At 33.4% G+C, this 20079-nt stretch overlaps 2 protein-coding genes across 3 annotated transcripts; one reads left to right on the top strand and one right to left on the bottom strand.

Annotated features, from left to right (window-relative positions):
* On the top strand, positions 1 to 6700 carry LOC140789950 (transcription initiation factor TFIID subunit 13). The gene is made up of 6 exons (XM_073139876.1): positions 1 to 101; positions 277 to 385; positions 799 to 836; positions 4938 to 4997; positions 5323 to 5397; positions 6301 to 6700. Exons 2-6 carry the CDS (start codon positions 280 to 282, stop codon positions 6409 to 6411), a joined length of 390 nt encoding a protein of 129 aa, XP_072995977.1. The 5' UTR covers positions 1 to 101; positions 277 to 279; the 3' UTR covers positions 6412 to 6700.
* Positions 6701 to 7274: 574 nt separating this feature from the next.
* On the bottom strand, positions 7275 to 11498 carry LOC140789262 (uncharacterized). Of its 2 annotated transcripts, XM_073138890.1 has the most exons (12): positions 11385 to 11488; positions 11031 to 11109; positions 10850 to 10936; positions 10744 to 10768; positions 10553 to 10635; positions 10223 to 10255; positions 9157 to 9235; positions 9014 to 9066; positions 8410 to 8470; positions 8162 to 8244; positions 7505 to 7603; positions 7275 to 7377 (listed from the first exon to the last, which is right to left on the bottom strand). In XM_073138890.1, the coding sequence occupies exons 2-11, from the start codon at positions 11049 to 11051 to the stop codon at positions 7511 to 7513; spliced, it is 618 nt and encodes a 205-aa protein (XP_072994991.1). In that variant the 5' UTR covers positions 11052 to 11109; positions 11385 to 11488; the 3' UTR covers positions 7275 to 7377; positions 7505 to 7510. The 2 variants fall into 2 exon arrangements, with proteins under 2 accessions (XP_072994991.1, XP_072994990.1); XM_073138889.1 differs by having other exon boundaries at positions 7275 to 7603; positions 11385 to 11498.
* Between the last annotated feature and the right edge of the window lie 8581 nt (positions 11499 to 20079).

Below are 20079 nucleotides of genomic sequence, written 5' to 3'. Positions count from 1 at the left end.
GATGAAACCTATTGTTGGCTATATCAAATTTCCGAAATAAAACAAGAAAGAGAATTTCACCGCTCGACTCGCTACCTCTGGAGCACCATTAGCAAAGGAACGTAAGAGCTTACTCCTCCCTTCCTAAAATCTCATCCTATTTTGATCAAAACCCTAGATCCTATTTCCTGCCAAAACCTAGCATTTAACATACTTGATGCAACTATTTCTCCAAGAAGTAGATGTAATGATGTAATACATGCTTTGCTTGAAAAAATGTTTCTTTCTGGAAATTAGGCAATGCATAATTCATCTTCGGGTGCATCGGGGAAGACGAAGGTAGGATTGTCGCAGCCCAACGATTCTTCTTCTTTTAAGCGCAAGCGCGGTGTCTTCCAGAAAGATCGTAAGTTTATTTTTCTTGACATCGTATCGTCGGTTCTTTTTAGAGGAGAGGTTAAATTTGATAGCATTTTTCTTCTGATTTTATTTGCTATGGATATATATTATATTTATTTATTTTTATCTCAGATACATCTGTTTCTAAGAATTATATTAGCATCAAGAAACTAAACAGTACATTTAAATATAGCTGTGTTAATGCTAAATTATGCTTTTTCATTAACTTCTTTCTTCTTTTCAATTTAGGCTTCCTCCTTATATACTGCTTTCCCCTTTTCTTTTTGGGTCGGGTTGTTAAGGGTTTTAGGGTATGGTTCGGTGGATTATATAATACGAGCTTTACATTCATGTTGCAACATATGAAATATTTGTGTGGTGCTCAACATTTTTACGAATCACCCTCTTTATTTGCTGCAGTGCAACATATGATGTATGGCTTTGGGGATGATCCGAATGTAAGTTTTTAATTGTTGCATCTCATCAACTACTTTTCTACCTAATTTCTCTTCGTTTAACAGTGTTACACAAGTTTCCAAATTTCCTGTTATATAAAGAAAGGATTTTTCCAGTTTGAACCTCTAGGTTAATTATCGTCATTTATTACCAAATAGAAATATACAAGGAATTCAGTGTTCAGAAATTAGGAGAATTCAGGGTTTGGTTCTGGAAGTACATTCTTCATTATACTACTCGTAGAATTATGATATATGGGGGAGTGATACTTCTCCCTTTTCTGTTTGCTGACTGAATCTAGTTGCCTTTAATTTTGTTGGACTAACAAGCACGATCATGATAAACTTTTTTAGAGGTTGTTTGAATTGTTAGAGCTGCTACTTCTCTTTTGGTTTATCAATTTGGAAACAAGTTCAATGAAAATGATAAAAACGTTCATAGATTAATGTCTTATTATCACCTTTCCTTTGTGCACAAGCCTTTTTCAGACAAACAGATTCTGGGAAGCAGAGTCACTTCTGCCTAATAAATGTATTGTTCATTACTGCCCATTGTTACATGTTTCTTTGTTTAAATAAAGATGGTTTTCATCCAGTAGGTATGCTGCATAAATACAGGCATGTAATTCCTATGCTGGTTGAGAGTACTTTGTGAAGTTTATTATCTGTTCTTAGCACCTTTTATCATCTTTTACTTGACAAGAGGATTGTCCATTTCAAGCATCTTGTTTCTTGTCAAATTTTGAATGAATTATAGCATGTAAAAGTGTGTGTGTGTGTGTGTGTGTGTGTGTGTGTTGTTTGATACTTTGAATAACCTTGTGCGAGAACTACCCATTTTTCCATTATTTTAATTGTCAGTGGCAAGCTTTGTTTTTGTGTGTGCACACGCATGTGAGCACGAGAGCAACAAGAGAGAGGAGGAAGTGACAGACAGACAAATTGATAGATAGGGAGAGGGTGGGGGTGGGGGAGTGGGAAGTGGAGGGAGAGATATTGAGATGACAGGGAAAGGTTGGTCCGTCTGTTTGTATATATATATATGAGGGAAGGTAAGAAGTTGTAGATCAAGGTTGTCAACCAGCTCAAGGTGGTGAACTTCTTCAAGCCCTAGGTGGAGTGCCAAGTCAGTCATGTATGTGTCTAAAGTACATGAAAAGAAAATAATCACGAGTACGCCTAGGATTGGCAAGCTTATGATTTGAATAGCGAATGAATAGTTATATAGAGGAATGTCAATAACTTAGAAAGCCAATAACACAACTAAAGTGATGGTAATATTTGTACCGAAGAGTGCCAATAAATGTTAACGCTGCATCTGAAAGTCCAAACTCGAACCATGGTTCCTAGTTTCGGCAGATCCCAATCCTGGCCGAAACCAATGATTGGTTTCGGTCGGATATTGGCCGGATCGGCCGATACCCGATTTGTTTCAGGTCAGGATTGGCCGATCCCGCCCGAGACGAGCATGGATAAGAGAGAAAGAAAGGGGAAAGAGAGAGAGAAAGAGGGGGAAAGAGAGGGAGGAAGAGAGAGAGAGATGGAGCAACTGAGCAAGAGAGAGGGAAAGAGAGGGAAAAAGAGAGAGGGAGAAAGAGATAGAGTTTGTGGATTACAACAGTAAGAGGGAGAGGGAAGAAGAGAGAGAGAGAGACATGGAGAGAAAACAAAAATTAAAAACTATGTTAAAGAGAGAAAGAAATGGTAATCGGTGAGAGAGAGGGAGAGTTTTTAAGGGAGAAAGTTAGTAGGAGAGATAGTTAATTAGGGAGAGAGCTTGATAAGAAAGAGTTAGTGGGAGAAAGTTTAATAAGAGAGAGTTTGATAAAAAAAAGAATTAGTGAAGAGAAGGTAAGAATTCTTTTTAATTTGTGTGGGAGAGAGAGAGTGTGAGTGGTAGAAAGGGGGGAAAATAGAAATTGAGAAAATAGTATTTATTTTTTAGTTTTTAGACTTTATATATGAATAATTTATATTCATATCTTATTATTATTTTTCTAAAAAATTTAAAAAAATTCTGTATTTTAAAAATTATTTTAAAATACAGGTCAATACGGACGGTCGATATTGTCGATACAGCCGATACGTATCGTTTTTTCAGACAGCCGATCTTGATTCCGATTCCGATACTTGAAACCTTGCTCTGAACAATTACTTTTATCATCTTATAATCCCTATAGGTCAAAGGAGAAAATATTAATTAGTCAGTTTTTAGATGATCTCTATGTACTAAATATACTGCTTCACAAATCCATGGAAATATTGTCATAATCACATATATAGGATCCATGATTCCATGGTTTATATACTAAAAGACAAGTAGCTGCCTGCGTGAAAAGAGGCCTGGTGCTTAGTTGAACATCCAGGAAGGTGATAGCTGCCATGAATAGATACATACAAAACACTAGTTTTTAGGGACAAAACTATCCAAATGCCCAAGGAATCACGAGGGACCTAGGCTGCTCACCTTTGACAACCTTAACATATAACAAGCAACCTAAGTATAGCTCAAGAGAAGTAAGAACTATAGGGTCTTGAGGGCTCCTTGGACGTAAGGCTATCAAAAAATCCCATGGGCTCGGCTTGAGCTCTAAACGAGCCAAGTTGATATATTAGGCTCGAAAATACTATCGAGCTGAGTTGAACCAGCACTGTCTCACTCAAGCTCGGTTCGATTAGGCTCATATAATATATATATAACATGTTTAGAATCGTTGGATGTTAGATCCAACGGTTAGTTTGATGTGTATAAGTAAATAAAACCCTAGCCTGCACCTTCATTTCCCAAAGTTCCCATTGGCCAAACCCTCTTAACCACTGTTTACCATCGAAAAACAAAACGGTGAAACCCATGCCATCACCTCCCATGCTCGTCTTCCTTTGAAACTCATTTGCTCCTTTCCCTCGCCCTCCTCCTCTTCCTTCGAAACCCATGTCATCACCTCCCTTGCTGAGATCGGGATCTCATCCAATGGTGGCCCTTTGTCGCCATGGCGATCTTGGTCAATGAAGGCTGAATTGGTGGTGTCTTCCTCCGTCATGAGATCAATGAGTTCAATTCTAGTGCTCTCCTTTGGTTTTTCTGGGGCTTGGGTTTGGAGAAAAAAAAATTTCCCTTATATTTTGGTAGTTTTAGTTCTCAATTTCCTGCTATCTCTATTAACCTTATTGGAGCGGGTCATAGTGCAGAATTTTATTGTTTGTCTTTGGGGTTATGATGATGATAATGGAGAAGTCTCTATTGTCTGTCATAATAGAGGGACAAGGAGGCGGAGGAGACTCCATCTTGACCACACTAAAGTATGGTATCCTACTTATTGCTATGGTGTTCACAATGTGTTTTATGGGGTTTCTTATGGCCTCTAAGTATATGAATATCCTTCCTGCTAATTATCAGAATCTTCTAAATGAGGTAAAATTTCATCTTTTCAAGTATCCTTTTGGCATGCTTTTTCAGGGTCAAATCGGTCTCTTTTGAGGTGAGGGTTTTGATCAAGGAGAGAATTTTGATTGAAGAGTTAGATTCACCATGGGGTGCGATTCTTCACTGGTCACCACTCACCGAAATCCTCTTCACCCATTTAGCCCACGCGCTATCGAGTCGAGCTCAAATCTTATGAGTTATATTTCTATACTAAATTATACTTTTGTTATGTTTTAAAACTTGCTTTAATATATTGTTATGTATTTTGATCTTGTAAAGTTTAGTTCTGAATTCTATTCATATCATATCTTTTCCAAATACATAAATATTTATATTACTTTATATTTTTGTAATGTTTATATTTTATAGTTCAATTAGGCTTTATATAAAGCTAGATTCAATGATTAAAACTTGAAATTGCTTACTGATCGGCTCGTTTAGGCTCAAGTTTGACTCGAGCTCGAAATTGGCTCGAATTGAAATAATTTTAACTCAAGCTTGATCACAAATTTATGCTCGAAATTGTTTTCAATTCAATCTTGATCAGAGTTAAGCTCGATCAAGCTCGATCAAGCTCGGCTTGATTACACCCTATTTGAATTATGTCTCAACTTTTGAAATGATCATCAGATCGGCTTCTGAAATTAATAGTGACGTAACCACTCTTGTTGATTTTGTAGCCACTTCCGGAGACTGTTGCACTAGTGGAGGACATTGCTGTTGAATATATCACTGATATGGTAAGTGTGGTTCATCTAACTTTAATTACCTTGAAAATGAAAAGTTACATCTGACATTCTAAATAAAAGATGGGCTAAATTACCTAATTTAACTCAGTATCACAGAAAACATGTGGTTTTAGCTAGATAAGTGACACTGCTATTTCTAATATAGCAAATTGTTGACGAGGTCAAACTAAACACACCCATCACCCTTTTTTATGCGCATTCATTAACATTTTTCTTATTGTACTCCTCTTTTTATGTGTTAATAATAGTAATAGTTTCTAACTCTAGTGAATTATGCTTGTGATTTATCTCTTTTGAATGTTTGAACTTCTGGCAGGTGCATAAAGCTCAAAATGTTGCATCAAAGAGGGGGAAACTCTTGACTGAAGATTTCTTGTATCTAATTCGTAAGGTATATAGCACATTGATGTTTCTACTTTCTATTAAATGCTTGATCAATATGTCCTTCACCGGGTCACTCATGGAATACTTTACCTTCATCTTTGAACTTGATTCTCATCATCTTATCATGATAATGCATATCAGATTTTAGTTTATTTACCATTTGAACCATGCCATAAAAATTTTCTCAAACTTTATGCTAGCAAGATGTACTTTATAAGATTCTGCATACATTGACTTGCTCATTGTTCTTATGATATGGTTCTGAACTTTTGAACTTCATATATTGGTGCCACCTAAGCAACACACAGCATAAGATATCCTTTATTAGTAGAGCATGCATACCCACTAAGGCTAGGTAGAAATTAGTGATGGCCTAAGATCTACTTTTTTTTCTTCTTGATAGAAATGTCCAAAGAAATCGTATAAACATTTTTCAAGCTATCAAGTGAATATTCCATAGATGATAAGGTGGTTCCTTTTGTCTTCTCAAGTTATTTTGCCAAAGCACCATCTGCAACATATCGCCTACTGTACCAAGGGAACAGAGCCCACTAAAATTCATGATCATAAACCTTCTATAAATACTATGGTTTCTAGTATTGCAATAATATATTGTAGATAAATACTTGGGGCAGTTATCATTATATACCAATAGGATTATGGGAGTTATCCATATCATGCCTAGAATGCCCTTTAAAAATATCAATATAGTCATATGTATAAATCAACTGTAAGGTTACTTGAATGGCATATTTTTATTTAGCTTTCATCAGTGGTATCAAGAAAAATATTGTGCTAAATACTTGTATGTGTTTATTCTAGAATATCTTTGGCCGACTCCAAACTATTTTCAGATGTTTTACATACATCCACTCAAGATTATTTCTTGTATCTGTGTTTTGTTGAGTAGGATAAACCAAAGCTCCGCCGTTGCACTGAATTGCTATCCATGAACGAAGAGCTTAAGCAGGCAAGGAAAGCTTTTGATGTAAACGAAGAGAATCTGGCAAATGCTGACTAAGGCGATACCTCTGAAATAGTATAGTGACCCAGTTTTGTGTTCAGCTTGTGAAATTAAAGGTTATGTTCTTGTATACAAAAGATATCCTCCTCAAGTAAAGTGTCCCCATTTTGTTTACTGCAGAATGGATATGCCAAGCATCTCTTCTTTAAATGTGATCATACTGTAATACTTTTCCTTTTCTTGGTTCAATTGGAGCTACACAGTGTCCTTGCTCGCAATGATGCTTTGGATAATGGATTTTGAATAAGATGCCAAAAAAATATCCATACAGGATTTGTAGGGATAAGGTTGTCGCTGTTACAAGTTTCTTTAGGCAAATTAGCACATATTCTTTACATCGTTAAATATTTTTTGTCTATATTTTGATACCTTTTCTTCTACGTGGAATTTTTCAGTCAATTGTATCCATACCTTCTCTACCACCACAGCTTTCAGTGGAGGAAACAGATTAAAATCAAAAGGTTTGAGGTAATTAAACAAAGTAACGAACAATGAACATTAAAGATTAACAAATCCGTCTCCCTACAAATATTCATATATTTAGAAGTACAAAAATAAACTAGTATCTGGAAATTATTAGGAATATTTTGCTCTTTATTTAAAGGTTGAAACCCATCTATTCGACTGGACTGACATGATACCACAAACTTGGTGGAAATATGCTTATTACAATGACATTACACCAGTCACCCACAATCACTTGCTAAACCCCTTCTTCCTTCAAGAGAGATCGGTCGAGTTCATTTTGTACAGCAAGAGGTTTCACCTTCAGGATAAATCAGTGATTTAATTTGAGTTATCAAGTTGAGCAGTGATTTAATTTGGGTTATCAAGTTGAGCCACTTTACTGCTCTGAAATATGACAATTGACTGATTGCTCAAGGATTATCATAAGACGATTCAAATCGCATATTACAGGGTGGAACTTCAACTCTGAAAGCCTAAATCAGCAAGCCTTCAGCTCTGCATGGTCAAAAAATTCATTTTACCTACAACTTTAACCAGTGCTAAATATATCACCCTTCTCTACATGAATTCTCATAAGATTTAAAGCAATGATTGCTACAGCCAGGAAAAGAAAGAAACTAGCCAGTTGTCATTTCTTTGATGACCGGAAACCTCCAAATCCCATCATGGCAGCAACGTCAGGATCGACATCCTCTGGTTCATCTTCTGCAGCCTTCTCTTTCTGAGCCAAAATCTCCAAGTTGTTAGTGACCAAGATTATACTATTAAGTAATTAATTGCAAACAAGATAGGGAAAAAAACCAAGATTAGGAAGAAATGATGGTAGACATAAAGCAGCAAGGAAGTGTATTTTCGCAGAGTCCAATGCATGTATTGAATGGTAAAGTATTGCAAGCAACATTTAATTGATGCATGGAACCGGTGAGACAAACTTCACAATTTAAGCTACAGAATTAATCCCAATACAACATCAGCAAGTAATGGCAAATCCACTTACGTCTTGCAGACAAAAGTCACAAACTATATACACAATTTATCTTAGAAAGTTTTAATGGTATGATAAAAAATTTTGGTAATATTAAAGCAACAGAGATTGTGCTCCTGCTTTGCATTGTGAGACATTACAGTACAGAGTTCTTCAAGCCTAAAAGTAATCTTAGTTGTGTGTATAGTGTGATGGTAGATTATTATCAGAATTTATTGGATCCAATTGGCCCATACCACTCTGTAGCGCCAAGTTATGACATCTACAAAAAAAAGCAGTGGCAGCAGTACTCACCCTCTTCTCCTTCTTTCTCTCTCGGCGTTGACGCTTTCGCTCTTCCTCCTCTTGCTGTTGTTTCAGTATCCTCTCATCTAAATCTGAAGCAGTAAGAACATATCCTTATGTCATATGAGAGCAGAAACATACTCTTCTTGTTTTGAAGATTACAGTGATGTTATATCAGGCCGAATAACATGGTAAATGTTTTTAACTAACAATTATTATATCATGCTGAGATTTTAAGAGGTCATAAATTTCCTTACCTTGCTCAGTGAAGCTACCTGGAACTTTCCGCTTCTTAAGCACTTCGAACCTTTGTTGAACCTGCAGAGTAAGATTATTTTAACAATAATATTACTATATAATGTATGATGTGCCATAAAGTGGAACTTTATGAAAGCCAAAAATATCAAGTTACTAATGTACCTAATTTTTTCTGCAAAATCATATAAGAAATTAAGAACATCACTTTTTGCCCATGAAATACTGTACTTAGCAAGGTCCATATTTTCTAAAAGCAGAAAAGAGTGATTTTATTTCAAGCATGGTGAAGAAATCAAGCACCACAATATATAGTGAATTCCAGCAATATTATCACATAAATGAGTTTGACATGGATTCCTGCTTGGGTTGTAACAAGTAACATATTGGGATGTTCAAAGTGTAAATGGCTTGTTGATCACTCAATAAGTCAATGGATAAATATATGTCAAAATAAACTTCTCCCATACAGCTCGTTACCCCTTTTGTGCAAGTAAAATGTAATAATGCAGTATTTGGTATGTTACACAAAACCACTATTATAAGAAATTTAAGCAAGTCGATGCACAAGGAAGTTTTCTGGTTAAGATTAGTTGGCAATAATACCTGTTCAAGAGATGCCCTCTCCACCCGCATAGACATACCCAAAGCTCGCTGATCTGTGTGTCATCCAAATAAACAAAGCATTAGTTTAATTTTAAATAATGATATGCTCAAAATAATAAAACTACAATTTTGGGAACACTTACGTTTCTTTCCATTTATGTGGTCAAGATAATTAGCTGAATCTTTGACCACACACTCACAAACTGAACAGTAATATCCAGCCTGCAAAGACAAAAATGTCACCACAAATTATAATAATTGTCTTGCATTTTATCCTCAATTTCTGTTTAAAAAAGATATACTCGGAGAAGCAAGAATATGATTTTTTTAAAGACATCACACCATATATCTCCAAAGGACCTAGCACTTGGAAAGAGTACACAAACTACTCGAGAAAAAGGATGATTTCCTTTGCCATGTCAGCGAACGGCCAAAATTTCTAGTAGTGAAGGCCTAGAGGTTAGAAGTGGTAATTTCCAGCTGGTTGTTTTAGTCTAGGTACCACAAAGTAACTTGAATCTAAATAGAACAAGCAAAGTAAGGAAAATGCAGACAGTAGGAGGATCATGACTCTTAGGCATTATTGGTAATAGAATCTTATTATATTGAAAATCACAGAATAACAGTTTATCCCTGTTTTTTCCCAGTAAACCATGGACCCTCGCATACATGTCAGCCTATTGCCTACAGGAGGGATATGAAAATACGATCTCCATCAGAACAGTTCACCTCAAACTTCGACACACATATATATAGGGATATGCTCACTTTTTTGCATGCGAAAGACTATGAAAGCCCAGAATTACACTTGTTAGTAGCACTACCTACTAGTTGCCATCGCCCATCAGTATAACTGTATTGCTAGTCTGCTGGGAATGTGACTTTAATCATGTCCCTGAATGATACCTAAATGCCCATGAAGAACGAAAGGCAGACAGGATAGCATAATTACACTTTCTCACAACTTTTTCCTCAACTTTATACCATGTTCTAGAAAAAAAGTTCTGAGATATCTGGTGATAAAGAGATTTGACATTTGAGAAAATCACCAGTTGTGCAAGTTAAAATCTAGCTAATGCATAAGAAGGAAGGTAGGGATCTACTTCATTTGATAAGAAATATGGAAATCTAGTTGTATTCATCTAATGATAATTCAAAACCATACCACCATAGTAGAACTCCTCCTTAACAATGATCAAAGGTACAAACCTGCTGGCTAAGTGGAGCAATTGGGGTGACCACCTGCAACACAAAATAAAGAAATATAAGAATCTAGAATGTACATTAATGAGCAAGATCAAAGTTATTCACTATTCTACATCAGTGAAGAAATACTTTTATATTGCAATAAGCGTTGAAGCTTTGATGATGCAAGTTCTCCTAGATCCTCTGTTAGCAGAATTGCAGATAAGAAGATAACAGTAAATACAAAATGAACATATAGAAATAACCAGACATGTTCCAGAGGAACTACTTGAGCAATACCAAATTGGACTTGAAAGATAAAAATCTTAAAGAAACAGCTATATTCCAACAAACCTGAGTCTTGCCTAGTCGTGACTCAAGGTCGACTTCATAGTCCCGGTGCTTCAAGGGCTTCCGTTGGACAGGAGAAGTTTTATCTATCAACACCAACACCAACAAAGGAAGCATGAAAAAGGAAATCGATATGGCCTTCTAATCACAAAATAAAAAATATGTCAAGAGAATTGGGACATTCATCACCATACCCTTAGATTTGAATCGGCCCTCATCCTACAAAACCAACACAACAAAAGTCAGTTAAAAAAGTAACCAGAAGAACAAAAAACCATCAACTCTGGAATGTGAATTTACCTTCTCTTCCTTCTCTCGCTCTCGGGCTCGTTCCAAGAACTCTTCCTTGTTCCATTTCCTTCTAAAGGTGTTGTCAACACCACCAGCCTAAACACACAAACAAAGAAGCAGCATGTGAGGCTAACTAAATACACCAATATGCAATCAAGAAAAAAAAACTGATTCAAACCAAAATACTTACATTACTCCCAGAATGAGCCATTTTTACTTCCTTGATCGGCTACCCACTCCGTTCCTAAATCAGTACACGACCAAAATAGCTGCAAAATAATATCTTTTGAGGTCAAACACACCGCCATGGTTGCGTTTCAAATAAGCGTATTAAAGAAAACCTAAATCCCTAAATGAGATGAAAGAAAATTGCTTTTTATTTCTTCAAAATTATAGTTTAATTTCGTAAAACAGAACTTTCTAGGGCTTAGTAGAATACACTCTTGGTGTCCACAATCATTTGCTCAAACGCTACAAACAGGTATAAGATCGAGAAAGTAACCAGAGGGAAAAAGACTCGTAGGTGACAGGAATCAAAGCATACCGCAATTAATGCCGGAGATCTGAGCCCGGAAAGAAGCCCTAATTTGAGAAATCGGAGCTCTCAACGATATCAGGATCGCGATCGTCAGAGTCTCAGAGAGACGTTAAACGTCGTGGCTTGCCAAGCTCACAAGTAGAGATGTTATCGGGTCGGATGCGGGCGGATAACAGTGACACTGAATCCGTCCTTGTCCTCCTCCTCCATCGCGGCAAGAGGTATTCTTAAGTATTAATTAATATTATTATTTATATCTTAATGTGCTCACTGATTTACAAATTAGATCATTATTTAGCTAATCATTTATCTTAGTCTAAAGATGTTCAATAAACTATTATTTTAGTCTAAAGATGTCAATAATTATTTATTTTAATATAAAGATATTCAAGTGAGGGTCTATTACATCTTCAATTGTATTAAATTGTGTTAAAGATGATTATATCTTACTTGATTGGTATTTTTTTTTCTTTATTGTTGCATGTAAAACAGAAGACTTTGTGTTTCTGACTTGGTAAATATATTTACTTGTTTGATAAATCCGATAATTTGAGACAGTTACTCATCCTACTTCTACTATATACTTAGCCTATTAGCATTTATTTTTGTTTTGTACTAATTAAATATTACAAGAATTTAAGTAGTACTTATGTTTTTATTTTTTTATGTAGATGTTAGTGAAAATGAAACTATTAAAATTGATATCGATGGAAAGTGTAATGAAACCAATAAGGAAAAAGAAAGTAATAGTAAAAAAAAAGACCAGTAGAACTTTGGATGTGCGGCTGTATGTCAAGCAGATTAAGGTAAAAGAAAATGAAAAAGAAGTAGAAAAGTATCGGTGTAACATTTGTCCGTCAATATTTAATATTCTTAAGCAATACACCACCTCACACATAAAAATATATAAAATTTTGCACTAATTTGTTAGGCAAAAGACAAAAAATAATTCATTTTGCTTTTTCATGAGTGTTATAAGGGCTTTAATTATGAAAGAAAATTATCTCAAAACTGTTTTATTAGGATATCAAAAAACACAATTGAAGAGTGATGTCTTTATGAATCTAAAAAAGAAGAAGTAAAATTATTTTTGAAATGAACTAATAAAATTAGTTTGAGTTCTGATTTGTAGACCTCAAATTAAAATATTGGGTATATATCTTTGACTGCTTACTTTGTTGATTCTAACTGGACTTTGCAAAAACACATTATCAATTTCTGTCAATTAAAACCTCTACACACTAAAGTTGTTATTTCATATGCTATTATTGATTGTTTAATTATTTGTGGGATAGAGGATAAAGTATTAACTATTATCTTAGACAATACCTCTAGTAATGGTGTTGATGCTAAGACTATTATGAATAACTTTTAAGTTAGAGGAAAGTTATGTTTCAATCAGTTTATTTTTCATGTTAGATATTGCACTCATATTTTAAATTTAATTGTTCAAGATAAAATCTATGTTATTCAAAATGTCATTGAAAGTGTTATATATATAGTGTTATTTACTTAAAAAAAAGTTCTTCGCGTATGTATAATTTTGATTAAATTGCAAGACAACTATTTGTCCATATTTCTAAGAGTTTAGCTTTAAATGTTGCAACTCCTTGGAATTCTACATATATTATGTTAGAGCATACTTTTGTATATAAAAATATTTTTGAACAATATACAATGAGAGATGCAAATTATAAATGACTATGTTTAGAAAATGATCCATTTAAAGCTGTAAAAGTTTGTAAATTTCTAAAGAAATTTTATAATGTTACTCAAGTTATCTCGAGAAATTTTATGATTGATTTATGGAAAGTGAAAAAAAAATTTAAATAGAGGATCTGAAACTGAATTCTACTTTTTGAAGAATATGGCTATAAAAATGAGAATAAATTTGATAAGTATTAAGGAGAATGTGATATATATTGTTGGCAATGGGTGCAATATTAGATCCCCGATTGAAAATAAAGCTTGTTAATTTTATTTTGTAAAAAATATATTATATTTCATGAGCCCCAAAAAATATCTAAAAGACCTATAGAGTGTTGTATAATATTTTTGATTCATATGAACTTGAAAATACATCAAGTGCAATAAATGAAATGAATAATGTATACTAACTTGATAAGAGTGATGATTTGATTGGTGATGTTCAAGAATTAGAGGGTCAAGGGAAGAATAATTTTTTTTGAATCAACAAATGCAATTGAACTTTTAAAATTTAAATTAGAAATATACTTAGAAGAGTAAACTATGAGTTTCATTGACAAGTTTGATACTCTAGAACGGTGAAAACTAACACGTCAAAGTTTAAAATAGCTCGAGATATCCTTTCAGTTTTTATTACTACTATTGCCTTTTAATTAGCTTTTAGCGCTAACAGTACGGTTCTAAATTATTTTCGAAGCTCTTTATCTCTAGAGATAGTTGAGGCCTTGATATGTAAAGAGAATTGGATTAGAGAATCATAGAAAAAATAAATCAGCTTCTCTAAGGTATGTGTAGTATAGTTCTCATAATATATGTTTCCTATTTTATACTTTTATAAACGATTGCTAACTCTATTTTTATAATCTTATTTTTTTTAGGAGAAAATGTGTTTAGTAAGATTCTAGATATAGTTTGATATTCGAGTATCATACGTTGTACGTCTTTTTCTATTTTTATAGCCTTTTTATTTGTACAACTTTTTTCATTTGCTCAATTTATAAGTTATGTTCAATGTGCTACAATTTTGAGAACAACACTGTTATTCACATGGTGATATTACCGTTGACATTATATTTATATTCAATGTGCTGCAATTTCATATTCAAGTGTCATAAATGATATTACTGTATTTGTATTCAATGAGCTTAATTTATAATTTACGTTCAATGTGCTGCTAACATGGCGATATTATTGCTCAATTTGCATATATACTCAATGTACTTATTTGTTACTCAAATATTCTAATTTCACATTAACTATCTACAAGGCATATTAAAATTGTTATCACTGTAGGTCAATTACCATGCCGATATAATCTGTAACGACCCAAACCAAAAAAAAAAAAAAAAAATTATGGTCACGACACGACCCGGCCTCGTGCCCATGCAAGCTGCGCATGCAGCTTGCGTGGTGGGGGCGCCACGTGCCCGCTGCCGCTGCCGTAGCCAACGGGCTGCGGCCAGCTGGCCGCGGCGGGCCCCGGCGCCGCCGCAACCCCCTCCACCGCCTTCTCTCTCTCTCTCTCTTTCTCTCTCTTTCTCTATCTATTTATCTCTCTCGGTCTCTCTCTCACTCCACTATCTTTCGCACTCCTCGTCGCCGACGTCGGCCCGCCGCCACCTTCTCGAAGCCGCCGCCACCAGTGAGAAGCTCTCTCTCTCTCTCTCTCTCTCTCTCTCTCTCTCTCTCTCTCTCTCTCTCTCTCTCTCTCTCTCTCTCTCTCTCTCTCTCTCTTGCCTGAGCTCGTCGGAGCCGAGCCACCGGTGAGAGGCCAGCTAGTGGCCAGTGCCCTCCCCGCCGGCCCGGGTCCGCAAGCTCCTCTCTCACCTTCTCTCTTTCTTCTTTTCCTCTTCTCTTTTCTTCTTCTTCTTCTTCTACTTCTTCCTCTTTCTTCTTCCTATTTCTTATTTCTATCTCTTCTTCCTTTCTTTTCCCTCAGCTCCCGTCCCCCTCTTATTCTTCTCCTTCTCCTCCATTCTTCTTCTTCTGCTTTCTTTCTTTTTCTTCTTCCTCCTCGGCTTCTACTTCTTCTTTTTTCTTCTCTGCACAATGCTGGGCTGAGCCCAGCACTTATGGCAGATTTAATTTATTTATTAATTAATTATTTTAGTTATGTTATTTATTTAGGTATTTTTATTCTTAATTAATGCAAATAGATTATTAAGACATTAACTATTTTAATAATATTATATATTCTTCAATATAATTTTATTAATGATAATTTTATAATTAATGATTAATTAGGTATAAATATAGGTAAATACTTATATTTATTTATTTATTTATATATCTATTAGATTAATAGATAGATTTGTAAATTATAATTATTAGATTTATATTCTAATACCCTCATCATACATATTTTAAGTATTTCTATTAATTTTATGATTATTCTGCAACAAATAAAATACTAAGCTTATTTAGTTGTTTATTTATTATTTTATCGAGTAAAGACTGCATTGTCCCTAATTAATCAAGATAGTGTATGAATTATAAAATTAGTTATAATTAGATCTTGTCTATACTTATTTAGCCTTTTATTTTATTTTATAATTATATATTTAGAAATACTCTCATATAAAAGGAAACATGCCTCTTCTCCTTATGTTATAACTAACATTTTATAATAATACTAGAATTATAATATTTGAATCATATCTATATTATAGACCTAGTTATGTAATTAAAAATAAAGAAAAGTGATTCTAAACCTAATTTGAGACCCCGTGGACCTTGCTAGCGATGAATGTCACTTGGTTACCTGACGGACATGAGAGATGCATGGTTTGTGTCTTTTGATCAGATGGTGAGTAGTCTTATCCCCTAGACGTCTTTCTCAAATTAGGATATATTATATCTTATGTACACGTATGTTTTGGCCTCCAGCATGATTATATGATTTTATCTAGAGATGATTTCAGTCAAACATATTTTATCATGCATTTGATTAGGCTGATCTGAGATATGAGTACATTGGTGATATATATAGATGATTATACTGTTATAGTTTTTATGTCGGGATAATCTCTATCATGAGTATGCATGTGATAAACTAGCAAAAGTATACATGTGTTAGATACATGTTTAGAGTCGGCATTGCATCATTTTTCTCTTGGCTTCTTTACCACCTAAATTCCTGAGTTGCATGATTTGTTGTCGTACTGAATATATGCATATGATTTATTATATATAAAAAATTATAAAAGTACATGTGTATGTGATGTGATGTGATATGATGTGATGGCTGGAACGGTATCTGGTTCGAACTGGTACTGGACATACTCTTAGCGTATGGCAGAGTATGGTGATGGCTGACGGTTGTACTCTTAGCGTATGACAGGGTACAACTATCATTGATGTACTCTTAGCGTATGGCATGGTATGATTACTTTCTTCTGAGATACCCTTAGCGTATGACAGAGTATGAACTTATCTACAGAGATACTCTTAGCGTATGACAGGGTATGCTATGAGCTTGTGACATGATATGTATCGAGTTTGGGGCCGGGTACTGTAGTCCAGCATGGTGGATGATATTCAGAGTTGAGACGGTTGATTATGATAGTGAGAGATATGTGAATTATATCTGACTCTGACATATACGATTATCTAGTGGTTGGCATGCATCATGCATCATCATTGATGTGACTAGTTTCATTATTATTATACATGATATGTCGTTATATTCGGTGATGTTATATTGTAATTTTATAATGTGATATATTTTTAGTTGAGGATATAATATGCTCATTCATGAAAATTAATTTTATTCATATATATGTCATTGATGATACATATATACATGTTCATACATGGCATCATGCTACTTTTTGATTCATATTATCCAGTACATGATTTACTCTCTGTTTGACATCACTGATTCGGGGTAAAGTCTATTCACTGAGCTTTTTGCTTATGACTCTTTTTATTTCTTTTCTAACCTCTTCAGATACGTGGTATGTGATAGCGACTTGAGATATTTTGAGAAGATATTTTAGAGCGATGATGATGTGAGCTATAGATGCGAGACAATATACATGATAGTTTATATAGGAATTGAGTTGTACCAATATTTGATATTTGTACTTTGTTGTATTAGACGATGAATTGTATAATACAGGTCGAATCATAGTGTACTATTATATTAGTTGTTTTAATTGTATCTTGATGGTTTGTTGTGGCCTGTGTGGGTCCTGCCAGATTATATAGTGGTTTAATGTATATTATTGTGGACTGAGATATTCATATGTTAACAGGTTTATTTGGTTAATAATATAATTTAATTGGTGATGGGTTATGTGATCATGAATATGTTAGCAGGTAGTATTTGATGATGTCATGATTGTATGTATACAGGAGAGTATTTATGTGTGACGGGCCCCGCCCGACCTGTCGCGTGCGCCGTGCGTGCCGTGTGGGCGCGTGGGCGTGCACGTGCCCGTGCCGGGCGGGGCCGTTACATAATCTGTCTCTTGGTACATATCTTCAAAGAAATCTTTAATTGTGGCTTTATAGTTTGCTAATTTACTTTATTTTTGTCATCTTATTTATTTATAGTCAAAGTTCATTGTAGAGAATGTCAAGACTTAGAATTTTCATAGTATTATAATTTTTTTACATCTGTTTTTCTATTTATTATGAATTAGTTTGAGTGATCATCTTATTGATCATTATCAACTTACATTTGATGATTTTTGTGATATACTTCTTTTTTTGTTAGTTAAATAATCCATAACTTATTATACTTCCAATTTTTTTTTTGCAGGATCAAGCTTCTTTTTGGCATTAAGAGTCCTGAACAGTTATATTTTATAAGTGACTAACAAATTCAATTGTAATATTTGACATGTTAGTAGATAATATTTGGTAAAATATATGTAATTTTTATTGTAATATTTAGTAAGTTAAAAACTTACGATTTGAATGTCAAAATGTTAATTTACTTTGAGCCAAATTTTGATAAATGTACTATGTTCAGTTTTGCAATTGGTGTAATTTGATTGACTTTAGTAAAGTTTTGTATAGTTTAACTTAGTTCATTTTGTTGGATTTTGTTCTTTTTACAAGATAAATTTTAAAATTGGTGTGATTAGTAATCACTAATTAGCTTTAAATTTTACAATCAATTTGATTGACTTTTGTTCTATTTATAGTTAAAATATTTGGTTGGCTTTTGTTTTATTTACATATTAAATTTTATAAGGCTCAAACTCAGCTCGAGCTTGGTTTGGCCCGGCTGAAGCGCTCGAGGCTCATTTATACCCCAAATTCTATGATCTTAGTTTTCATAATATATTTGACTATTTGTTTATAAGATTTTTATGATATAGATGCACTCACTAAGTGTAAAAATATATCTACTCATGAATTTGGTGCTTTTTGTATTAAAAATCCAGTTTATATCATTGTACCTTTCAAATACTGCTTGATATTTTAAGTAATGCAATTCATAATTAATAATGTACCTCAAATATTTCAGTATCATATGTAACTATTGTCTTATAGTAATCATTTCCTGGATTACATGTATATCTACTTAATTTACTCACATAGTATATAATATTCAGATGAGTGTAATTCATGATATACATTAAATTGCTTATTATCCAAAAATATTACTATTCGGATTAGTGTAATCCATGATATGCATTAAATTGTTTATTATCCGAAAATATTCTAACTGAGATATACATTCATAGACTATTAGATAAGTAGCTCCTTCCTACATACATGTAATAATATAAGAATAAACTCATGTTGACTACCTTAAAATATTTATAAACTCCGCAATATATATGCCTTTACTGGTGTGCTATTTTTCGTATCCTTTGTAGACTTCACTATATTTGCCCTGAACACGTACCGACTTTCAATTTTCTTTTTAGTGGTATGATTATCTTTTCTTATCTTCAACCTCATAATAAGTTATTCAACTCTCATCTACTTAAACTTGTGTTTTAAGTAATTTTTAAAGTCCCTTCAAGAAGGTGATATTATTTTAATAATAACTGCCACTTAAAATAATTCATTAATTACCATCTCTTCGGTGTGAATCTCATGAATTATCACTTGAAGATCTTGCACCAAATTAATCACTATTTAATGTCAATCATCTTGTACCAAAGAAATTTATTAACTATAATTTTTTTTGCACTGACGTATTCTATTTTTTACACCGACTTATTCTATTTATCAACTACAAAAAATAAGTATAAACATAATAAATATTCAAGTATTTAAGCATAATAAAAAATAAAGTAGATAGAATATCGTGTGAAATTTTATCGAAATTTTGGTCAAAAGCATCAATAACACAAATGACTAAGTTAAACGTAAGAGACACTATGGTAATTAGATGATTTAATGTTATCCACTATTATACATGCCTCAAGCTTATCAATTGCTAGATAGATAACACAGCTTTTTGATCTTATCATTTCCGTTCTAAGTATCTAGGAAAGATATTTGTTAACGTAATTTAGTAGCTAAGTTTTGTATTTATATAAGAACATGAAACCACTACTTGTATTTTATCTAAATTTCAGTAAATAAAAAAAATGAGACATTAAAATAGTTTTATCTAAGTGTTAGTAAATGCCTTTCTTTATGAATTTCTTTATAAATTCTAGTCATTGAGGAGTAGTGATAGTGATAATATTATTTTCTACTGTTTTAACCATATAATATAAAAAAATAAAAAAAATAAAAATTTGATCACAGAAAAACAACTGTGATGCGAATCAAATAAAAAGCCAAAATGTTTTAAGATTTTTGACAGTAACAATCCGATTTCAAAAATCACAAAATATTTAATTCAGTAAAAAATAAATAAAAATAAATAAACTTACATATTATAGAATTTAAAATCTATATAGGTCGAGTCTAGTATTGAACACTATCTTATTAACAACATCTCTAATATTATATGTATTCTCTTTCCCTAGAAAAATATCAAAATTTTTAATATTTTTTCTGTCAATAAAAATAAAATATT

The sequence above is a fragment of the Typha latifolia genome, chromosome 5, assembly GCF_019914945.1.
Source record: "Typha latifolia isolate L0001 chromosome 5, TyphaL0001v2, whole genome shotgun sequence".
Taxonomy (NCBI): domain Eukaryota; kingdom Viridiplantae; phylum Streptophyta; class Magnoliopsida; order Poales; family Typhaceae; genus Typha; species Typha latifolia.
The sequence above is the reverse complement of the archived record's forward strand: the minus strand, read 5'-3'. Positions and strand labels throughout refer to the sequence as shown.

Bases quoted from the DNA above. Each gene is read 5' to 3' on its own strand.
- LOC140789950 (XM_073139876.1), top strand. From the start codon at position 280: ATGCATAATTCATCTTCGGGTGCATCGGGGAAGACGAAGGTAGGATTG. The intron at 837-4,937 runs GTAAGTTTTTAA...TTGATTTTGTAG, and splicing joins GCTTTGGGGATGATCCGAAT to CCACTTCCGGAGACTGTTGC. The intron at 4,998-5,322 runs GTAAGTGTGGTT...AACTTCTGGCAG, and splicing joins TTGAATATATCACTGATATG to GTGCATAAAGCTCAAAATGT.
- LOC140789262 (XM_073138889.1), bottom strand. From the start codon at position 11,051: ATGGCTCATTCTGGGAGTAAT. The intron at 10,937-11,030 runs GTAAGTATTTTG...TTGTGTGTTTAG, and splicing joins TGGCTCATTCTGGGAGTAAT to GCTGGTGGTGTTGACAACAC. The intron at 10,769-10,849 runs GTAAATTCACAT...TTGGTTTTGTAG, and splicing joins AGCGAGAGAAGGAAGAGAAG to GATGAGGGCCGATTCAAATC.